Source organism: Rhinopithecus bieti, unplaced genomic scaffold (assembly GCF_001698545.2).
Source record: "Rhinopithecus bieti isolate Rb0 unplaced genomic scaffold, ASM169854v2 scaffold_10351, whole genome shotgun sequence".
Classification (NCBI taxonomy): Eukaryota; Metazoa; Chordata; class Mammalia; order Primates; family Cercopithecidae; genus Rhinopithecus; species Rhinopithecus bieti.
In genome coordinates, this window is record NW_016806805.1 from 1,370,443 (window position 1) to 1,389,641 (window position 19,199).

The window sequence follows — 19,199 nt, forward strand, 5'->3', positions numbered from 1 at the left end:
ATATTATAGAAAAATAATATTTTAGCAAATTGACTATAAGGTACAATTAGGGGAATAAGGCTATTAAGTAGGACTTCCTCCTAGTTTCCATTTTTTGTGGCTAGCTCTAGACCAAATGTCTCCATCAGTGAAGTTTCCCTTTATAATCACCCACCCTTCTTTCATAGCTCTCTGCAGCCTCTGTACACCTCTGTTTCCTTAGGGCCTCCACCGTGGCACTCAGGCAGCCCCTCTTTACCCATGTATCCCGTATTCTGTGCTCCGTTATTTGCTGCCCTCCCCCTATCTCCCACTCATCTAAATGTGAACTTTCCTTCTGTGTGGTTGATTGCACATACCTTTGAAGAGAAGTAAGTTGATAACACAGGTTTGTTCTCAGTCATGATGGAGATTTTGTCTTCCCAGAGTTTTTTTTCTTTTTTGGTTTTGTTTTTGTTGTTGTTGTTGTTTTGTTTTTTTGTTTGTTTTGAGACGGAGTCTCGCTCTGTTGCCCAGGCTGGAGTGCAGTGGTGTGATCTCGGCTCACTACAAGCTCCACCTCCTGGATTCACACCATTCTCCTGCCTCAGCCTCCATCTCCCGAGTAGCTGGAGCTGCAGGCGCCCGCCACCATGCCTGGCCAATTTTTTGTATTTTTAGTAAAGACAGGGTTTCACCATGTTAGCCAGGATGGTCTCAATCTCCTGACCTCGTGATCCACCCACCTCGGCCTCCCAAAGTGCTGGGACTACAGGCTTGAGCCATGGCGCCCAGCCCCTGGAGTTTTTTTTTCTATCAGTCTTTGCTTTCTCAGGAAGACCATGTGGTCCTACTATTATAAGGGCCAGTTCTTGACATTTAAATACTTACTGTAGGTTTAAAGTATGCTGTCAAATCTACTATAAAGCAACAGTAGTATATAGGGGGTGTTATCTTCCCTAAAGAATGGAATTTTTCATTTACTAAGTCAGCCATAGCCTTGCCAGACACCTAGAGAATGAAGCATTTCTTTTGGTGGCTAGGTTAAGGTCCCTTGTGGAAGGATCCAGATGGAGTCAACTATGTGAAGTTAGATACGGCCTAGGTGCCTAAAAAGTGGGACCAAGACCAAGAGAAAGAAGGAAGTAGGATGACAGTTTGGGATGGGAACTAAGATAACCAGTAGGATGGCTGTGTAGCCCAGTCTATATTTGAATAGTCTATTTTCCCATACTAAAATCCTGAGAAATTCTGTGTGGTCCTGTTAAAAGGGAACTGTGTCTCTTACAAATGCTTATTATCCCAAATAAATCAATAGAACTTTAAATAATATAAAAAGTGAAGTGTGAATTCTCAGCCAGTGTGGATGGAGAGAGTTATTTTGGGACTGAGAAGTCATTCCTTCCTAAATTCTGCTCCTGGGAACAGTTGCCTTAAGCAGTTCCTGATTTTTGCATCTTCAACACTTCTTTTAAATTAATCATCATCTAATTTTTAAACATATCTGTACTTTCCCATCTCTCAAGTTTCTTAGACTCTACTGAGGTCAGGGTTGAGATACATAGGGCTTCTGTGATTCAAGAGCACTGGGGAAGACCAGTGCAATATTGGGACAGAGGTATCTTACAGTCTGCCCCATTTTAACTCACTGTAACACCAGATACATTTATATAATGTAAGGCTTTCTCCTTCAGAGCAACAGGATATTCTGTGAGGTCTTTGGCAGTGATAATTAGAAACTGCAGGTAAACAATGTTGCTGCCAGTTCTGCATCTGAAAGTAGAACTCCAGTCATTGGAGTACTGGAGAGGCGTTGACAGTTAAAACCTACTTAGATGGGCGTGGGGGAAGAAGTACCCCAAAGTTGAGGGAGCTCAAACCAATCCTAAGCTAACATACTCACCCCCAACACATGCCCCATCTTTTAAAAAAAAAAAAAAAAAAACTATTTTCAGCCACAGTCTCTAGTCGCTTTGGATTTAACTTCAAATAGCTTTTTTTCAACCATGCCTCTAACTTGGCACAGCTCTGAGAAAAATCCCATAACCAAGCCATCTGGGTTGGATAAAACAGGGAGCTTTTCTGTTTGATTTCTCACATTTTGTTCCTCTTTGTTTTTAATGGGGGGGTGGAGGGAGGTAATCATTATGAAGTAACCAAATTATTGGATAAGTTAGTGAATCAGTAATAGATTTTTTTCAACTCATACTGTCTCTGAAGAAATCTGTATCAGAGGATCTCTCTGTTTTCTCTGAAATGTGGTGTAGAATAAATGTTTGGGGTGAATTGACTTGAGTGGGTAACAAGTAATGGTCAGAAAATAAAGTTCTCATTGGGTGGTCTGAAATTCTGCAGTGTTTATTTCTTTTTAGACTCAGCAGAGATTTTTTTTTTTTTTTTTTTTTTCCAGTGAAGCATATTTTAACATGTTATGCTCTGGATTTACTTAGTATGGTTTTAAGTGAATCATTAGGCATGTGTGATTTTTTTCATTTTTTCTTAAAGACCAGCATGAGTAGCTTTACGATTCAAAGAGTCTGTAATTAAGAGAGTTTGAAGAGTTGTTTAATCTCTGTTAACTTTGAAAAAATAGACTGTTTTGTATGTGATAAACTGCTGCTTGCAGTTCAGAGTTACTTGCTGGGATCGTGTATCAATTCAGACCTTAAATGTAAGAAGTGGAAGCCATCCTCTGTGCTTGCTTTCCAGGCACAGGGTGCTAGGTACTGAGAATATGTAGATGAACAAGGCACTTTTGATCCCAGTTTGTTGTTACAGTCAAATGGCAGGGGTGGTTGTTACATAAACCAACCATATGGATATGTTACAAAGGAAAAGTACAGTACACAGAGATTATATATGATCTTTGGAGGGAGTCGGGGTAATTAGGAAACGATTTCTTTTGGAAGTAAAGAAATTTATTCATGGCCGGGCGCGGTGGCTCAAGCCTGTAATCCCAGCACTTTGGGAGGCCGAGACGGGCGGATCACGAGGTCAGGAGATCGAGACCATCCTGGCTAACACGGTGAAACCCCGTCTCTACTAAAAAATACAAAAAACTAGCCGGGCGAGGTGGCGGGCGCCTGTAGTCCCAGCTACCCGGGAGGCTGAGGCAGGAGAATGGCGTGAACCCGGGAGGCGGAGCTTGCAGTGAGCTGAGATCCGGCCACAGCACTCCAGCCTGGGTGACAGAGCGAGACTCCGTCTCAAAAAAAAAAAAAAGAAATTTATTCATACAAGGCAGTGAATAATATGTAATGTAATATGTAATAAAATGGTAGTATTTATATGTTGAATCAGACATTGTGCTGGTAATCACCTATTCTTATCCTTCTATGTTATACTAATCCCCCCATGAAAGCTTTGTGGGTATAGGAAAACCTTGACATCAAGGTTTATGACTATCTCATGTCAAAGGCTTTGTTTGTAGTAGGCCCTAAGTAATGTTTATCAAATTAATATATCACATTAATTTTTTCTTTTTATCATACCAGTGTAAATTATTACAATTATAACATTTAACATTATCATTGCTATCATAATATCTCACTGGTCATAGCATAACAAGTTATATAAAGGTATCATTTAAGAAAAATACTTTGAAGTTAATATGGCATTACCGCTATTATCTATGGCTCCTATAAATCTACAGCAGTGTACCTCCAACCATACCATATTTCCCTGTATGCTTGGGGCCTGGGTATTGCTCTCAGTTTCTGTGATGGAAATCATGAGGATCATTTTACAATTGCAGCTTACTTTTTGCTTTATTTGTTCATCCTGGAATCTAAATCAATTTCATAAAAGTTTTGTGTAAGAATGTAAATCATAGAATCTTCTTTTGTTGAAAATGTTAAGAGATCATGAAATGAAGCTAGCTCTTCATTTGGCATTAGAGTAGGTAAATGCATACCTATTAAATGAAGCATGGTTTTCTTGATAGTAAATTTAGCCTAGGAGTATGTTCATTTTACAGGATTCACTCCAGCTTTAAATATCCTCTAATTCCTTTGAGAGGGTGAAGCTGAGAACTCTATCACATGACCGTCTGGATTTCTGAAATGCTAAGTCTTTATAAAAGCCTTATGGATTTGAGTAATAATAAAGCAAGTGCTAGCTTGTTAAGTAGGATAATCTGATCCATGCACTATATAAATCAGAATGTAATTTAAGTACCATGACTTTATGTCGCAGATGACTCCATATTCTTCAAAAGAACTTGCCTAATTATAAGAGTATATTTCCTTGGAAAATTGATTTCTTTTGATATTTAAATGATTTTAAGATTCCATTTGAGGATTATCTTATTTATATGTATTTATTTTCAATGAAAATATTCATCACATTTCTTTAGTCACAAAAAATATAGTAGGTAAAGTGCTCCAGAAGTGAAGATGATTGCCATTTCATTGTGACCACTTTCTAGAGAAGTTTATTACCAAATAATTAGAAAAAATGGGAATTATAATCTCACTTGTTAAGTTAACCCAGTTCATTCGTTCTTTTTTTTTTTTTTAATTAATTTTTTATGGTGGGGTTAGAGATGGGGTCTCGCTGTGTTGCCCAGGCTTGTCTGGAACTCCTGGGCTCAAGCAGTCCTCCCACCTAAACTTCCCAAAGTGCTGGGATTAAAGGCATGAGCCACGGTGCTCGGCTTATTCATTCTTTTAATAAGTATTTTTGAGCATCTGTTTTGTGCCAGGTACTGTATGAGGCATTAGATACACTCTTGGCAAAGGAAACAAAGTAAGCAAAATAAAACATCAAACATCTTTGTTTATAGAGTTTTCCTACTGAAGTTTATGCATGTTATTTTTTGCATTTTATTTATTGGCCTCCCACTCAGAATATATTTACTTGAAATATTGTGCCTATTTCTAACAAGTTCATTTATCTGATTTCTTGGCCTATTGAAAGAGGAAGAGGATTGCTGCTGAAGCCATGTAGACTGAATTCAGATGATAGCTAACAAATTCACACAGACTCACTTGCCAAGGGATCACAATAATAATTTAAAATAGTATTCCTCTGGCTCTGCCTCAGTCTGCTGCATGAGAACATCAATCCTTCCTACCCTTCATTTCCTTCCAAAATACTTCCCCGAGGATATCTCAACCACAGTTGCTTAAAATGTGATCCCCTTCTCCATTTCTCAATCGTTGTAGTACTGTCACGACCAGTCCGGGCATTAGCCCTGCCACAGATGGCAGCTAATGGTACTATGACCGGTGCCTACCTAATTCTGGAACCACTGCTGCTGTGGCCTTGCTCTCTCATTACAGAGATTAGTGCAACCTCTTATACTGGGGTGGGCTAGGCCGCTATGATCGTAGTATGTAACAATAATGCAATGACTGAAGAACTATAGAAATCCCTTTCTTTTTCACATAAAAGTCCTGGTTAGGTGCTCATTTCATCAAGAAGTTCTCCCCATGCAACTATTAATATTTGAAAACTCAGATTCTACCCATCTTCAACACATAGCTTCCAAGGGCGCTCAGCTCCCTGCCATCCCACCAGCAAGAAGGGAGGAAGAGCAAGTGGAAGAGACACCGCCACTTCTCAAAAGCCTCACCTTATATTCTTTTGGTGAGACCTCAACAGATTCCTCATCTACCTGCAAAGAGGGGCTGAGAAACCTAGGCCCTGGCTCAGCCATTTTCTAGTCATGCTCTGTCATTCTGCCTTTTATGGACAGCAGTACATCACATCCATACTTCTCTTGTTTCATTGTCCTAGACTTTTCATTCTTGTTTCATTGTCCTAGACCTTCCATTATAGCCCTTGCACCGGCACCCAGAACTGGTGAAGGCACCATTGGTCATAGTCTGTCCCAGCTCTTCCCTAGACAGCTCCCTTTCCCATCCTTAGAAACATCTTTTCTAAACATTTACTGCTGTTCTGAAATCCACTCACCTTTCCACTCATGCCCAGCCTTAACAGCTAACATGCCCAGCCTTAACAGCTAACATGCCCCCGATTGCAGAGTGAAGGTAGAGGGCCTAACCCGTGAACCCTTCAACTCTCTTCTGGACACAGCCACTGTCTTCTTCCTTTCTGCTCAAACCCTTCCCATGGTTCCCTATCATTGCTTACTACAGCCTGGAAAGCCCTGTGTATCTATCTGGCTCCAGCAATCTCTCTGGCCTCACCTGCTACTGCACCTCCTGTTCTGTTCTGCTCCACCCACACCTGCTCTTTTATTGGCCCTTGTATGTGCTGATATGTTCCTGCCTCGAGCCCTTTTGCATGCTGTTTCCTTGTCTAAAATCCATTTCCCCCAGTTATCCATGTGAAGAGCTTGCTCACTTGCTTCAGATCTGTGTTTGAGTATTTCCTATCAGAGAGGCCTTTCCTGACTACCCTGTTTAAAATATCAAAATCCTAACCCCCCTTCCCCTTCACTCTCTTCTTCCTTTCTATCTGTTCCAGAGGAAGATATATTACTGCTTCTTTCTTGAGCACCCCTGAGCAAGCAACTGCTTCTTTCTTGAGCCCACTCTTTTTCCCTCTGTGTTCCTAATCTTATTCTTGTCTATCTCATCCAGGATCTTGTTCCATTAAATATTCCTGCTTTCTCATAATTTGAATCTCATTATCTCTCCAGTATAATGTTAAATCCTTGAGAATATAAACATGCTTTCGTGTTGCCTCATGCTATTTTTTATTCTTTCTCCTTTAAAAAAAAAAAAAAAAACAGATCTCTTAAAAGATTAATTTATATGTACTCATCATGTTTTTACCTCCTATCTACTTTCTAGCCTTTTGCAGTTCTTACGAAAAGGAGAACATTAAGCTAAACAGGGTAGTCAGAAAAGGCCTCTCTGATAGGAAATACTCAAACACAGACCTAAAGCAAGTGAGCAAGCTCTTCACATGGATAACTGGGGGAAATGGATTTTAGACAAGGAAACAGCATGCAAAAGGACTCGAGGCAGGAGCATATCAGCACATACAAGGGCCAATAAAAGAGCAGGTGTGGCTGGAGCAGAACAGAACAGGAGGTATAGTAGCAGGTGAAGCTAGAGAGATCGCTGGAGCCAGATAGATACACAGGGCTTTCCAGGCTGTAGTAAGCAATGATAGGGAACCATGGGAGGGGTTTGAGCAGAGGAATGACATGATTTGGCTTCTGTTTTAAGTAGGCACCCTGACTGCTATATGCAGGATAGAGTCAAAAAAAATGGAGTGACCAGTTAGGATGCTACTGAAATAATCCAGACAGGACGTGATGGTCATCTGGGCTGAGGAGGTAGTGAAAAATGACTTCTATTCTGGGTGTTTCAAAGGGCTAACAAGTTTAGTAGTGCTGGAGCCTTCTATTTGCCCCTCCAGTGGAGCTTCCCCTCTACTCTCCACAAGTCTCTGCCCTGCTGCTTATGGCCCAGGAGACTGATTTATACAGGCTGGACCATCTCTGGCCTCCTTTGGGTTTGGCCCATGAGAGGCCCCTGCACAAGATCAGAAGACAGGAAAAGCATGAGGTCACAATATATGTTCTCCCAGCTCCCTCCCTGCCACCACCAGTTAGCTGTGACTGTAGCTTTCAGCTGCTTACCATCTCTGAGTTCCAGGAAGCCTTTTCCTCCCCTCCCTCCTTCTTACCTAGGTATAAATACTGGTTCCTGCCGTTGTTTGCTCAGGGTTGCGCCACTATCCTTGATTGGTGTTCTTGAACCTTGCACACAGATTTATAAATAATCCCTTTAGTAAGCTTTCCTCCAAATATTGAGATTTTGACCCATACTGGGAGCTAGGATGTCTAATGTACTACAAACAGCAGAACATCTTTTTTTTTTTTTTTTGGAAACAGAGTCTTGCTCTGTTGCCCAGGTTAGAGTATAGTGTCATGATCTCACCTCACTGCAAACTTCACCTCCTGGGTTCAAACAATTGTCCTGCCTCAGCCTCCCAAGTAGCTGGGATTACAGGCATGTGCTACCATGTCCAGCTAATTTTTGTATTTTTAGTGGAGAGGGAGTTTCACAATGTTGGCCAGGCTGGTCTCAAACCCCTGACTTCAAGTGATCCGCCCACCTCAGCCTCCCAAAGCACCAGGATTACAGGCGCGAGCCACCGCACCTGGCCCAGAACATCTTTTTAAATTAGGGACAGGATCTCATTATATTGCCCAGGCTGGCCTTGAATTCCTGGGCCAAAGCAATTCCCCCGCCTCAGCTTCCCATGTAGCTTGAACTATAGGTGCACACACACAGCATTTTAAAAATCACAGTTATTTACTTTTCTGCCCAGTAAAATGTTGAATCCTTGAGGATGGAACTATCATGTTTATGTTTCTTTTTTTTCTTTTTTTTTTTTTTTTTTTGAGACGGAGTCTTGCTCTGCCACCCAGGCTGGAGTGCAGTGGCCGGATCTCAGCTCACTGCAAGCTCCGCCTCCCGGGTTTTGTACGCCATTCTCCTGCCTCAGCCTCCCGAGTAGCTGGGACTACGTGCCTTGTGACGGGACCTTGCTCACCTTTCTATGATGATTTTCCCCTCTCCCCTCCCTGTGCTTCAGCCACTTTGGAGCTACCGAGGAAGCCCTGGTCTGAGGCTTCACAGATGCTGTTCCCCCTGCCTGGTGTACTTTCTGCCTCTTCTCCTCTCCCCTGTTTGCCTACCTAACTCCTACTCACTGTTTAAGTCTGAGGCCAGGAAGGTTTTCCTGTCCACCCTCTAGAGGCAGGTAGATGTCCTTACTCTGGGATCCCATGTCCCTGTCTCCCCCCCGTCACAGGGCTCACCACACTNTTCTGAAAATGAACTGTCATCTGGGTCGAAATTGAGCACCACTGGGAATGGGGGATTTGTAGACTGACAAGGGCCAAAGGAACTTTTAAGGAAATATTGGATACAGCTTTCTCATTATTCATTGTTCTTGTGAAGATATCTAAACAACAGTTTATTGATTTTACCAATTATTTCCGAATGGGAAAGAAATAAGTTTTGTTCTCACTTCCCCGATAATATATTTCTATCAGGCCGGGCGCGGTGGCTCAAGCCTGTAATCCTGGCACTTTGGGAGGCCGAGACGGGCGGATCACGAGGGCAGGAGATCAAGACCATCCTGGCTAACACGGTGAAACCCCGTCTCTACTAAAAAATACAAAAAAACTAGCCGAGCGTGGTGGCGGACGCCTGTAGTCCCAGCTACTCGGGAGGCTGAGGCAGGAAAATGGTGTAAACCCGGGAGGCAGAGCTTGCAGTGAGCCGAGATCGCACCACTGCACTCCAGCCTGGGCGACAGAGCAAGACTCCGTCTCAAAAAAAAATATATATATATGTATATATATATTTCTATCAATAAAGTTAGTAACCTTTTTTCCCAGTAGCTTAAAAGGTGGATTGTGATTTATTAAAGTCACCTGTTAAATTACTGACTTTTATTTACATATTTTAATAGTAATTCTTTCTATTATATTTGGTTACATACGTTCAGAAGATAATTTGTGTATTGGTTTCCTTTCAATTTTTTGGTATTAATACTGCATTTTGTTAACAGTTTTTTGTTGATCTAAAGAATATTTCCTTTATCTTCACATACGTTTAGGTTTTTTTGGGTTTTTTTTTTTGACCTTGACTTCTTTCTGCTATTTCTTTTGAGCAAAACCTTAAACAGCAGGCCAAATGGCCTTGAGGTGTAGTTTTAATAAAAGCATCACTGAGTAATCATTTGGTATAAACTCCCAACCAAATACATTAATGGAAAAAAAAGAAAGCAATATATTTTCAATAAAAGCATCACTGAGTAATCATTTGGTATAAACTCCCAACCAAATACATTAATGGAAAAAAAAGAAAGCAATATATTTTCAAGGTTAACTTTCTTTATGGTTGCTTCCATGAATAACACATGGTCATTGAATTTATTTAATTTTTGCCTGTATTCAACTATATTTAAGGTTCATATTTCTGATGAGAACAAAAAACTCATAGGTTCAAGAGACCAAATTGTCAAAGAATTTATAAACCATGGGGTTTGCATATGTAGAACTGTAGTCAATTCAGCAGGAACATGCCTAGAAGTACCCTATTGATCAGAGAGTTTGCTGTTGGGTGTTTCACTAAAAAAATTGAAGGCTTTTCTCCCTCTTTTATTTTGGCATTATTAAATATTCTCACAACCTAAACAGATATAATTTTGCTTTCTTAGAAAAAAACTTATATTTTAAAGCACGTATTTACTTTGTGAGTTTTAAAATTAATTTGATGACTTCATCTGAAAATTGAATAAGCACTTAACTGAAGCACAGCTACTTTTGAAACCTTCGGAATGTGCAGCAGCTCTAATTCATTCCACAACTCGTCATTCAGGGAATATCAGCAAACGGCTAGTATCTGTACAGTCCTTTTGCCTCTACTCGACCCTATTAACAAATAAATTAAAACAATTTGTGGAGCATTACTTATAGTTGTTATCCCTTTGGAAGATCACAACCATCAAGACAGTTGTAAAATAATGAAAATATGAAATAATGAAAAATAACAAGCAGCTACTTAAATGCTTTTATTTTTCTGAGAATGTATTAAATGTTTAGTGAAGAGAGCTATATTTCACACTTAAGCCTCCACTTTCCTGGGAAAGGAGGTGATAATATTTACACTGAGGTCTCTGTGCTGAGTACTGGAGAGGGAGAGAGCCAGGAAATCCTAGAGAACTGGAGAGACTGGTCTGGTGGCAGCCGCTTGTTTAAAAAGCTGCATCCTTTGGGCTTCAAGGTGGACTGTGCCTCCTTCAGCCACTTCCTAGTGCAGTGATCTTGAGCAACTTATTGATTTTGGCCCTCTGTAAAATGAGAGGAGTTCACCATATTACTTATTTTCAAACCTTTCTCGTAGAGCGCAAGGGTTTCTTGGAGTCTCCCCAAGAGTCCTAGCGTAGGTTGAATGGGAGACTGAGCCAGAACAGTTTCTCTTGTAATGTATTTACAGGTTTTTTTTGTTTTTTTTTTCAGTAAAGGGTTGTTTAGCTTAAAAAAGCATGATGACTCCCCACATCCCTGCTAGCTTAACAAAAGCACATTGTTCAGTTTGTAGTCATTTTTTCCTTCATTTCTTTTTGGGAGGGAGGCCTATCGTCATGACTGACTCTAAAAGATAAACTTATGGGCTGGGTGCGGTGGCTCACGCCTGTAATCCCAACACTTTGAGAGGCTGAGGCGGGCAGATTGCCTGAGGTCAGGAGTTCGAGACCACTCTGGCCAACATGGTGAAACCCCATCTCTACTAAAAATACAAAAAAATTAGCCAGGCGTGGTGGCGCACGCCTGTAGTCCCAACTACCCAGGAGGCTGAGGCAGGAGAATTGCTTGAACCAGGAAGATGGAGGATGCAGTAAACCGAGATTGTGCCACTGCACTCCACCCTGGGTGACAGAGTGAGACTCTGTCTCAGAAAAAAAAAAAAAAAAAAAAAAGATAACCTTATGAATACAGCTGAGAAATGAAAGTACTAAATTAGTGTTTGGATTTGGAAAGACTGAGGGAATGAACCCATACAAGAGCATCATTTCCTCTTTTAGAAATGGGTAGGGAGGGACTGGGCACGGTGGCTCACGCCTGTAATCCCAGCACTTTGGGAGGCCGAGGTGGGCGGATCACGAGGTCAGGAGATCGAGACTATCCTGGCTAACACGGTGAAACCCCATCTCTACCAAAAATACAAAAAAAAATCAGCCGAGCGTGGTGGCAGGTGTCTGTAGTCCCAGCTACTCGGGAGGCTGAGGCAGGAGAATGGCGTGAACCCGGGAGTCGGAGCTTGCAGTGAGCCGAGATGGCGCCACTGCACTGCAGCCTGGGCGACAGAGCGACACTCCGTCTCAAAAAAAAAAAAAAATGGGTAGGGAGAGGGGAGGAAAGAAAAGATAACACACCAGAGACCCGCATAGGATTTTAGCCCTGGAAGAAAATCCCCCTACTTGGACAAAAGCTTGGGATTGGGAGCAGTGAGAGATTGAAAAAAACTCATGAAAAGTGGAAAACTAAAGAGAACATTAGTCTTAACTTTTTTAACATTTAAGATAATAATTTTATAAATCAATTTTCTCATATTTCAAATATAGATAGTGTACCCTATTATTTGCTTTCGGAAATTTTTTAAGCTTTCAGGATTCTCTATAAATTAGAACAAATTGGTAGCATTCATATTTCACAATACAATTGTTTCAGAAGTTATTCATGGCTATTTTCTGTTGGTTTGTTCATGTAAATAGACAATTGAAAAAGCTACTTGAGTTATCGTTTTATATTGCCTACAAAATAACCAAACAAGCATCTGTAGTAAAACTAATAGGTCAATTTCCCAGTTATATATAAGGACCTAGATTTTTTTGTCACTCATGAGGTGAGAACAAGGAAAGTGGTAGTCATCCTTGGACCCCACATTGGGCAGTTTCTTACATCCTCTCTCTCTGCCTAGTATAATGGGTTAACCAATTCCAGAGTCAGGCAGCCTGGACCCAAATCCTAGCCAAATGACTTCTCTTTTACCTCTCTGTGCCACTGTTTTCTTACCTATGATGAAAGTAATTACATTTCCTACTTTGTAAAGGTTGTTACAGGGATTAAATGAATTAATTTATGTTATATGTTTATCAACGTAATTCCTCGCCCCCTGGTTGGCATGGCATTGTGTATTTGCTATTATTATTGCACAGAAAAGCAGAGATTTTAATCGCAAGTGAAACTCCAGTGCACTTAAGAGACAAGAAACTCTATATACTGAGGTTGATGAAAAAGTATAAATTTGGGAGAATCAACTCAGAAAACATTAATCTTGCATGCTTCTATGAGAAGGATTGGTCCCAAGAGAAGGCAGAGTGCCAGGGACCATTCAGCATGCCCTGATTCGGACCAGGGATTAAAACATCCTGAACTACCATTGTGGAATTAGAGTGGAAGAAGGAGAAAGATGTGTGGGAGATTACAGACTTATATCAGGGGAAGAGGAAGAAGACCAACCTTACGCTCTCCACCTGGGTAACTAGCATTATGGATGCATCATTAATAGAAGTAAGAAGCCCAGGACTTGTTCTTTGCTTTCTGAACAATTTCTATATATTGGGAAATAAGGAATATACAGTTTTAAAGACTAATAAAGATTAAATGTAGTCTTATCATATTGTAGTATATTACTTATGTAACAATTAAATAGCTAAGGCCAGGCATGGTGGCTCATGCCTGCAATCCCAGCACATCAGGAGGCCGAGGCAGGCAGATAGCTTGAGCCCAAGGAGTCCGATACCAGCAGGGCAACATGGCAAAACCCCGTCTCTACAAAAAAACAAATAAAAATTTAGCCAAGTGTGGTGGTGCACACCTGTAGTCCCATATACTCGGGCAGCTGAAGCAAGAGGATCACTTGCGCCTGGAAGGTCGAGGCTGCAGTGAGCCATGATCGTAATTGTACCACTGCACTTCAGCATGGGCAACAGAGCGAGACCCTATCTCTAGAAAAAATAAAAATAAATAAATAACTTATAGTATTCATAAAGAAGCAAGTAGATAACATCTTTTAAAGAACTTTCTTCCAATTAAGAAAAATAGTTCCTATTTTCCCAATTCCTTGATTTAGATTCCTAGATTATATTGTATCAAGCCCCAGAGATTTATTAATCTTTGCTCCTTCTATCCCAAGACTGTTGATGTAGGAAAGAACTCAAACATAAAACCCGTTGAAAATTAAACCATCACTTTCTGCATTTGACCCAACATACTATGTATACAGAAACACATACATACATACATACATACATATAATTATTCAGAGTTGCAAATAATTTTTGTCTGTTGTTTCATGAGTATTTTTATTATTTCCAGGTACGATGGATGATGTACTGGATTGTTTTTGCTCTCTATACTGTGATTGAAACAGTAGCAGATCAAACAGTTGCTTGGTAAGTTTTGCTGTTGAGAAGGGGCCAGATTGCAGACTCATAATCAGGTGTCCTGAGCTCTTACCCTTGCTCTTGCTATTAACTGAGTGATTTTCATCAAGTTACCTAATTATTCAGCCATTTGTTTTTGTCATCTGCTTTCCCATAGAACACTACTTTCCTTTGAGTCCCCATCAAATAAAGGCAGCTCATTTTCCTCCCCGTACGCCACTCCCTGCTCACCTCCCACACACCTTCCCCCAGTATCTTGGAATAGGGAAAGTTGATTGTCATCATCCTTTTCTGCACTGATGACTTCAGAACATTTTCCTGTATCACTTCCTAAATGACTCTGCTTTTGAAGCCCACAGCATCTGGTTTTAGCACCCCCTCCCTGTCCTATCCTTAAAACTCTCATCTACAAACATTTGAACTGGAAAACGTCAGCACCCACGTGGACACCCACTCAGCACCAGCTTCCTGGCTGCTCTGTTCCAAATAGAGGAGGCAAAAATTAAAGTGTGTTTATATCCTCAGGGATCTGACATTTTACCAAGGAGCAATACTTAACTGGACAACTCGAATCTCCCTGTGGTGTATTTCAGTAGTGCATTTCCATCTAAACCCTGCCATCACTTTGAGAACTTCTCCTTTCAAAATATTTTGGTTTACTACCTTGCTGATATCTTCATCTGCCCTTGACACACAAACCTTCTGTCTGAATTAGCCTAACAATCACTCGTCTTTTTTTTTTTTTTTCTTTTTTTTTTTTTACACAGGGTCTTGCTCTGTTGCCTAGGCTGGAATGCAGTGGCACGATCTTGGCTCACTGCAGCCTCTAACTCCTGGGTTCAAGCAATTCTCCTGCCTCAGCCTCCTCAGTAGCTGGGATTATAGGCACATGCCACCATGGCCTGGCTAATTTTTGTATTTTTAGTAGAGACGGGGTTTCACCATGTTGGCCAGGCTTGTCTCAAACTCCCAGCCTCAGGTTATCTGCCCACCTCGGCCTCCCGAAGTGCAGGGATTGCAGGCATTAGCCACTGTGACCAGCCAAAATGACTCTTTTTTACTTCTTTAACTGGGCTGCTAACTTCAGCTGAAAAAATTAATCAACTGCTCACATAGGTATCAGTTTGAACCTCATTCCTTTTACTTGCTCCTGATCAGTGTCTACTTACGTTTTGCCTGGGTCTGTTTCAAACCTTTACTATTCTCTCCTTAAGCTGTCTTTCCCATTTTGCTATTCTCCTATTCATGTAGCACATTAGGAGCTATTGGATTTGCTAGAAAAAAAATAGAAGTCATCAAACTAAAATATTTTTAACAACCTTCCTTTATTTGCAAACGTCACTGTATCTCTCTTCTGATTTGAAATACTGTAAAAATTTCCCTTCCTGTGCCCCAAAGCTCATTCATTTTCTGTTATATTTTGGTATAGGGGTTTGGTGCGGGGTCTCTTTGTTTTAAGTGACAGAGCACAGATCCTAAACCATGCTACCTCTAAGTTTCCAAGTTCTTTTTTTAAGATTTCATTTTTTTCTGATTGCAAATGTAGCCTATATATGTTATTTAAAAATGAACGATGTAGAAAATGTCTAACATGAACAACTGAATCCAGAAACTCCTGTAATTGCAGTGTGGCAGAGACCTCTTTGTTGACAACACAGTAAGTCATCCTCACTGCCCTCTACCTGCCTGCCTTGACAGAAGAACTCAGATTTGCTCAGCTATCATTTATCCTAGTGATAAATGGACTACATTTATCTGGTTCTCACAACAAGATACTGAGCCTCCCATTATATATTAGTGAACTTTTGCTGTGACAAAAAAACAACCATGAAAGTACAGTGGCTTAGAAAAACAAACTTACTTCTTGCTCAAGCTACATGAGGGCAAATGGTTGACTGCATTTTTACTGGGGTCAGGTCACTTTTGCTGTTGTTTTTGTTGTTGTTTTAGAGACAGGGTCTTGCTCTGTTGCCCAAGCTGGAGTGCAATGGCATGATGATAGCTCACCACACCCTTGAACTCCTGGACTAAAGCAATCCTCCCAACTTGGCCTCCCAAAGTGCTGGGATTACAGGTGTGAGGACCTTACCTGGCCCCTTAAACCAAGGCTGAACAAGCAGCTATTCTCATGCCAGAGGGCAAAAGCTTAAAGCAAGAGGTTAAGGGTGATGGAGTGAAGGAGTCAAAGGGTGTTCTAAAGCTTCTGCTTGCGTGTGACATGTATCATGTTCATTTTCTGCTGGCCAAAGCAAGCAAGTCACATGGTTAAAGCCACAGTTGAGGAAGTATACTGGGCCAACAGGGGAGGCCCACTGTAACACTTTGTATTTTCCTTGGAAGTGAACAATTTAGGTCTGCAGAGTGCTGCAATTCTGGCCAAATGAAATTGGAAGGGATATTTTTTGGGAGTTCTGAAAAAGATGAAGATGTGTGTATGGGGTAGACATTGTACACTTGGAGCATATGAAGTCATGCTCTGAGAGGCGCAACTATCCTATGAGGTAGGTCATGTACTTCCATGGCAGTTTGGCTCTGCAGATAGGGTGGCCATGCCTTGTGCACTGGATAAATGGTATTAGTGCCTTCTTTTAACTGCTGCATTCAGTTTGGCAGCTTTCCTATGCTTACTATAAAGGAAGATTCTTGTATTAGAAGGAGGGGGGAATCTCTCAGGTCACACTTTCATGAACTGATCTGTAGTTGAAACAAGATTATTCAAACACAGTTGTCTCCTGATCACTAACTCTTACATTTAAAAACTTAGCATAGGCCGGGCGTGGTGGCTCATGCCTGTAATCCCACCACTTTGGGAGGCCGAGGCAGGCAGATCACATGAGGTTAGGAGTTCGAGACCAGGCCTGGACAACATGGTGAAACCTCGTCTCTACTAAAAGTACAAAAATTAGCCAGGAGTGGTGACACGCACCTGTAATCCTAACTACTGGGGAGGCTGAGGCAGGAGAATCACTGGAACCCAGGAGGCAGAGATTGCAGTGAGCTGAGATGGTGCCATTGCACTCCAACCTGGATGACAAGAGCAAAACTCTGTCTGAAAAAAAAAAAAAAAGCATAGTGACTGAACTTTTAAAAGGTGTTTTGTGATTTCTAGAGTGGTTTATTTTCACTGGCAGTTTATTTCCAAATGTTTTTCTTATTAGGTTTCCCCTGTACTATGAGCTGAAGATTGCTTTTGTCATATGGCTGCTTTCTCCCTATACCAAAGGAGCAAGTTTAATATATAGAAAATTCCTTCATCCACTTCTTTCTTCAAAGGAAAGGGTAAGATATATTAATTACTTCCATAAATTTTTAAGAAATGCCTAAGCCAAGGCCAGGCCAGGTATGGTGGCTCATACCTGTAATCTCAGCACTTTGGGAGGCTGAGGTGGGTGGATCACTTGAGGCCAGGAATATGAGACCAGCCTGACCAACTTGGTGAAACCCTACCTCTGCTAAAAATACAAAAAAAGTTAGCCAGGTATGGTGGTGCATGCCTATAATACCAGTTAGTTAGGAGGCTGAGGCACGAGAATCGCTTGAACCCGGGAGATGGAGATTGCAGTGAGCCGAGATCTCACCACTGCACTCTAGCCTGAGCGACAGAACGAGACTCCATCTCAAAAAAAAAAAAAAAAAGGCCAAACCCAGTGGCTCACGCCTGTAATCCCAGCACTTTGGGAGGCCGAGGCAGGCAGATCACGAGGTCCAGAGATCGCGACCATCCTGGCTAACACGGTGAAACCCTGTGTCTACTAAAAATACAAAAAAATTAGCTGGGTGTGGTGGTGGGCACCCGTAGTTCCAGCTACTCGGGAGGCTGAGGCAGAAGAATGGCATGAACCCAGGAGGCGGAGTTTGCAGTGAGCTGAGATTGTGCCACTGCACTCCATCCTGGGCAAGAGAGCGAGACTCTGTCTCAAAAAAAAAAAAAAAAAAAAAAAAAGAAGCTCCTAGGCTGGGTGCAGTGGCTCATGCCTGTAATCCCCACACTTTGGGAAGCCAAGGTGGGAGGATTGCTTGAGCCCAGGAGTTTGAGACTAGCCTAGGCAACATAGTGAGACCCCCATCTCTACAAAAAAAATAAAAATTATTTGGTCATCGTGGTGCACGCTTATTGTCCCATGCCACTGCATTCCAGTTTAGGCAAAAGGAAGAGACTCTCTCTCAAAAAAAAGAAAAGAAAAGAAAGAAATACCTATCAACACATGCTTAATGCTATAAAATTTGTGAAACTATTATAGGGAGAATGTTCTACTTTGGGCTTCTTAACACTATTTTTAAGTAAAACTAACATCTGTGGCTTTTTCCCCCAGGAGATTGATGATTACATTGTACAAGCAAAGGAACGAGGCTATGAAACCATGGTAAACTTTGGACGGCAAGGTTTAAACCTTGCAGCTACTGCTGCTGTTACTGCAGCAGTAAAGGTAATTGTTCATTTACCTTTTTAATCCAGTATCACATTAAGTTAACAAATAAAGAAAAGTGACTTTTATTTCAAACCATTATAAAATTGTGGCATTTTGCTGTATGTTTATTTTCTAATACTGGAAAACAAGTAAATAATTTTAAAGGTATTTTAATTTTATGTTTTCTATACTTGATATTTTGAATCTCTTAATTGATCACAAAATGAGAGGTACTTAATAAATAATACATGCCTGAAAATGTCATGTAGTCGTAATGTTCCCACTTAATGACCTTAAAGTGGTTTGAGTAAAGCACCTGAAGTAAAGATGACCATTGTTTCTTTCTCTGTCTTTGGTGTTCTTTCTCTCTCTTTTTCTGTCTCTTTCTCAATGGCCATATCTTGGTAGGATTTCTGGCTTACTTCTGCACCTCTACTTCAATCAATTTGAGGTAACTGATTATTCAAAATAAGGCATGAAAAAGTCTGTTCTTAAAACTTGATACTTAGCCAATTACTAATGTCATTTGTTATGTTTGCAAGCCAAGTTATCAAATGAATGTGTTCCGTAAAAATTTGCATTATGGTTTTGGATTTCTTTGCATGTTGTAATTTGTGTGGTTTATTTTAAATACTTTAGCATAATTGATTTTGGTGTGTTTGGTATGGAAAGAAAATAGCCTTCTGTGTTCCTTAGTTGCTTCATGTATAAAATGGGGGTAATATACCTGTGAGAATATATAAAAGCACAGTGCTTGCTTGCGTATAGTAGGAGCCCAATAAACATAAATATCATGTGTCTATCTCCATTCAAGATTCAAGTGAAAATTTAAGTTTTTTGCTATTAAATTAAATTGAGACTGAATAGTATTCTGCTTTCAAATTAGTCTCTTTTAGTTATCTTGAACTAAAACAACAATGCTATGGAAATAAATATTCTAGTTAA

General features: G+C 40.8%; 1 protein-coding gene across 1 annotated transcript in view; it reads left to right on the plus strand.

Moving 5' to 3' along the window:
- The window catches only part of REEP3 (receptor accessory protein 3), a 76,944-nt gene that overhangs the window by 35,594 nt on the left and 22,151 nt on the right, over positions 1 to 19,199 (plus strand). Inside the window, exons 3-5 of the mRNA XM_017877578.1 lie at positions 13,778 to 13,854; positions 17,004 to 17,124; positions 18,159 to 18,272. Of these exons, the coding sequence (XP_017733067.1) occupies positions 13,778 to 13,854; positions 17,004 to 17,124; positions 18,159 to 18,272 (312 nt within the window). The remainder of the gene's footprint in view (positions 1 to 13,777; positions 13,855 to 17,003; positions 17,125 to 18,158; positions 18,273 to 19,199) is intronic.